Source organism: Mauremys reevesii, linkage group 14 (genome assembly GCF_016161935.1).
Source record: "Mauremys reevesii isolate NIE-2019 linkage group 14, ASM1616193v1, whole genome shotgun sequence".
Taxonomy (NCBI): Eukaryota; Metazoa; Chordata; order Testudines; family Geoemydidae; genus Mauremys; species Mauremys reevesii.
In genome coordinates, this window is record NC_052636.1 from 3735240 (window position 1) to 3738566 (window position 3327).

Here is a 3327-nt window from a genome sequence, read left to right on the forward strand (position 1 = left end):
TGTGTCTGTCTGGTCTATTTAGACTGTAAATTCTTCAGGGCATGGGACATCTAATATTGTATGTTTGTAAGGTGCCTTCCACAACAGGGACCCACTCTTAGTTGGCTCTTAGGCACTAAGGTAATGAATATGATTTATAATAACTCTCCTGCCACTTTGAGCCACCGACGATGTCCTTGGGATGTTACAGCTTAAAAATGATCTGGGTTAAAATCTTTGTAAGAAGTATCCCACAAATTCTACTGACCTCCCTTGTTTTCTTTGCCTGCAGTAGGGCTTCCAGTTTCCAAACCTGATGTGATCTCACAGCTGGAACGAGGGGAAGAGCCGTGGGTCCCAGACCTCCAGGGCTCTGAGAAAAAAGTGCTTCCGAGAGCTGCCTGCACAGGTGAGGACTTGGTTAAACCAACTCAACAACTGTGTGGGAATGCAGGAAACATTTGGGATGCCCTATAAAGACCTTGTGAGCTCTCCAAGTTCAGGATTGTTCCCAGCAGGTGTGGAATCATTGTGGCAGATGTCGCTCATAGCTTCCCTCCTATTCTGACTGACAACTGGCAGCAGGTCCCTCCCTGATCTCGCGTTCCCCCGAGTGTCCTGGTGAGATGCAGACCAAAACTGATGCCTTCCTCTCTTCTCTGGGGAAGGGTTTGGGGAAGATCAGCTCCTGATAGGCTTGATTTCTCCCGCACATATTTTGATTTGTTCATTCCTCTCTGAGATTTCTTTTCTCTCCGGCGCAGGGAGTGACCTATGTCTGGATCCTCTCTCTCTCCCATCGGGTGATGGGAGGGTGAGTGAGAACGAGGAGAAACCCCAGCAGGAAGATACTGAGCAAATAGAAGCACGTGGGATGTTACCAGGAAGATCAAAAGGGAATGATTCCGGGAGTTGTGCACTTTCAGAAAAAGTCTCTGAGAGTCAGCACAGGCCAGTGGAAAACTTCAGTAGCCACTCAGACCTTATTAAATGTGAGAGAATTAACTTGGAAGAGACATGCTACACATGCCATGAGTGTGGGAAAGGCTTCAATGTGAGCTCTGACCTTCTCACACATCAGCGAATCCACAGAGGAGAGAGACCGTACATGTGCTCTGAGTGTGGGAAAAGCTTCAGTTATAGCTCACACCTTATTATACATCATAGAATCCACACTGGAGAGACACCCTACACGTGCTCTGAGTGCGGGAAAAGCTTCAGTCAGAGCTCAAACCTTATCACACATTACAGAATCCACACTGGCATGTCACCCTACAGATGTTCTGAGTGTGGGAAAAGCTTCAGTCATAGATCAGCCCTTATTAGACACCAGGGAATCCACACCGGAGAGACACCCTACACGTGCTCTGAGTGTGGGAAAACCTTCAGGCTTAGCTCAGCCCTTACCATACACTGGAAAATCCACAGTGGAGAGACACCCTACACATGCAGTAACTGCGGGAAAAGCTTCAGTCATAGCTCAGCCCTTATTAGACACCGGAGAATCCACACGGGTGAAATGCCCTACATGTGCTCTGAGTGTAGGAAACCCTTCAGGCATAGCTCAGCCCTTACCATACATTGGAGAATCCACAGTGGAGAGAGACCCTACACATGCAATAACTGCGGGAAAAGCTTCAGGCATAGCTCAGCCCTTATTAGACATCAGAAAATCCACATGGGCGAGAACTGTAACAAACGCCTTGACTAGGGCTGGCCAAAGTTTGTTGTTTTTTTGTTTTGTTTTTTTTTAAAAACCACATTTGCTAATTCTACATAGTGATCTCTGCACCATCTTCACCATCGTGTCTCAGCTCCCCCAGATGAGTTGCCTGCTTTTGCCTTTTTGCAGCTCACCCTTCGTTGCGGTCAATCCTGTGATCTTTTCTACCAACTCCTTTCCTTTTGAGTCATAGGAGTGTGTGTCCCTCCAGCCAGGAATGTTCATCAGCTCCAGGTGCGGGAGAGAGGGTTAATCCCAACAAGCTACACTGAGGCAAAAACTACCTGAGCCTGACATCCACTAGGGCTGTACATGGCATTGGCTGCTCAAGTTAGTGAGCTTGGTGAAAAAGACATTTATAGTTGTTGTGCAGATGCAGCCCAGGTGCAGGGGTTGGCATTAGCTTCCCCCTTGACCTGACCTAAACTCCATCACTTTTCCTAGTCTAAACAAACCCTGAGCATCACGGTTATACTGTTCCCCCATTTCAAAGGCATTGTTAGTCATCGAGTTCCCCCTTTTGGAAAGAATTGTCTCATTCCCAGTTGCTCTGATTGTGCTTCAGGTTGTGCTGCAGAGCAGATATATTTACTACCATTTTCCTTACTTAAAATATATTGAACTATAACAAAGAGCAGGAATAGGAAAAAAAAGTCATTTCACCATCTCTAACAACAGATGAAGTTAGGGTAAATCAGAGGAATTCCCTTATTCCCCATCACCATCCCAGTTCCCCTGTTGTGCAGTTGGTTAGGTCAGTATTTTTTCTAAAGGGCTGGGAAGAGGATTCCCTCGTAAATAACTTGTAACTAAACAAAGTGCCCATGCATTGGGCTCCCAAAGCCGTTGTGGCCCAGGCCCTGCAGGAGGTCGCTCCTGAAGAGATCTCCTTCCTCATTAGCTGCATGTTGCCTATTATTTGGGAAATACAATCCCTAGCTAGGTAGAGATGGGAAAATGGAAGTGACATTTCTGTTTAGCTCACCCCTGGGAGATGCTGCAAATGTGTAGAAAATGAAATCCATGTTGAATGTGCTATAGCTGCAGATAGATACCTATTTTTAATAGAGACCTGACATTTGGTGTCTTACAGGGATTCTAAGACACACCTGAATTTGGTCCCTAATTTTAAATCTGTGCCACCAGATTAAAGAAATAAAAGGGCATAGTTGGGGGAGTTGTACCTCACTATCGCTACTGATCCGTTGTGCGGTTGGTGAAGAATTCTACGCCAGGGAAGTGTAAAATTACTCCAAGGAAGATCAAAGATTTGACAAGAGCTCAGGTAGAAATTGCAGGTACAAGTGGATGATCTTCACCCCAGAGATGGAAGCTATGGTGACCTGTGGCCCAGGTAAACTATTTTTAGAACGCTGCTCCCTAGCTAAGTGGCATTGATCACGCTCCTAAAGGGCACCATGATTAAATTGTAAACAAGTGTCCTTTACCATTTGGAGCCAAAGTTTCATGAAGCTCAGAGAGAAACAGCTGATTCCTTCAGAGCCATTCCATGCCTACGGGTCCCAATCTGTCTGCCTTGTTGGACAAGAAGCATTTCCATGCTGCACAAATGAGGGAATGTATCTGATTCCAAATTCAGACTGCAGGATACATGAATGCTGAGT

The 3327-nt window shown here is 46.0% G+C and overlaps 1 protein-coding gene across 1 annotated transcript; it reads left to right on the forward strand.

Moving 5' to 3' along the window:
- Positions 1–348: 348 nt before the first annotated feature.
- On the forward strand, positions 349–1904 carry LOC120381454 (gastrula zinc finger protein XlCGF49.1-like). The gene is made up of 2 exons (XM_039499657.1): positions 349–388; positions 744–1904. Exon 2 carries the CDS (start codon positions 854–856, stop codon positions 1688–1690), a length of 837 nt encoding a protein of 278 aa, XP_039355591.1. The 5' UTR covers positions 349–388; positions 744–853; the 3' UTR covers positions 1691–1904.
- The last annotated feature ends 1423 nt before the right edge of the window (positions 1905–3327 follow it).

Coding starts and splice junctions, on each gene's coding strand:
- LOC120381454 (XM_039499657.1), top strand. CDS start 854: ATGTTACCAGGAAGATCAAAAGGGAATGATTCCGGGAGTTGTGCACTT.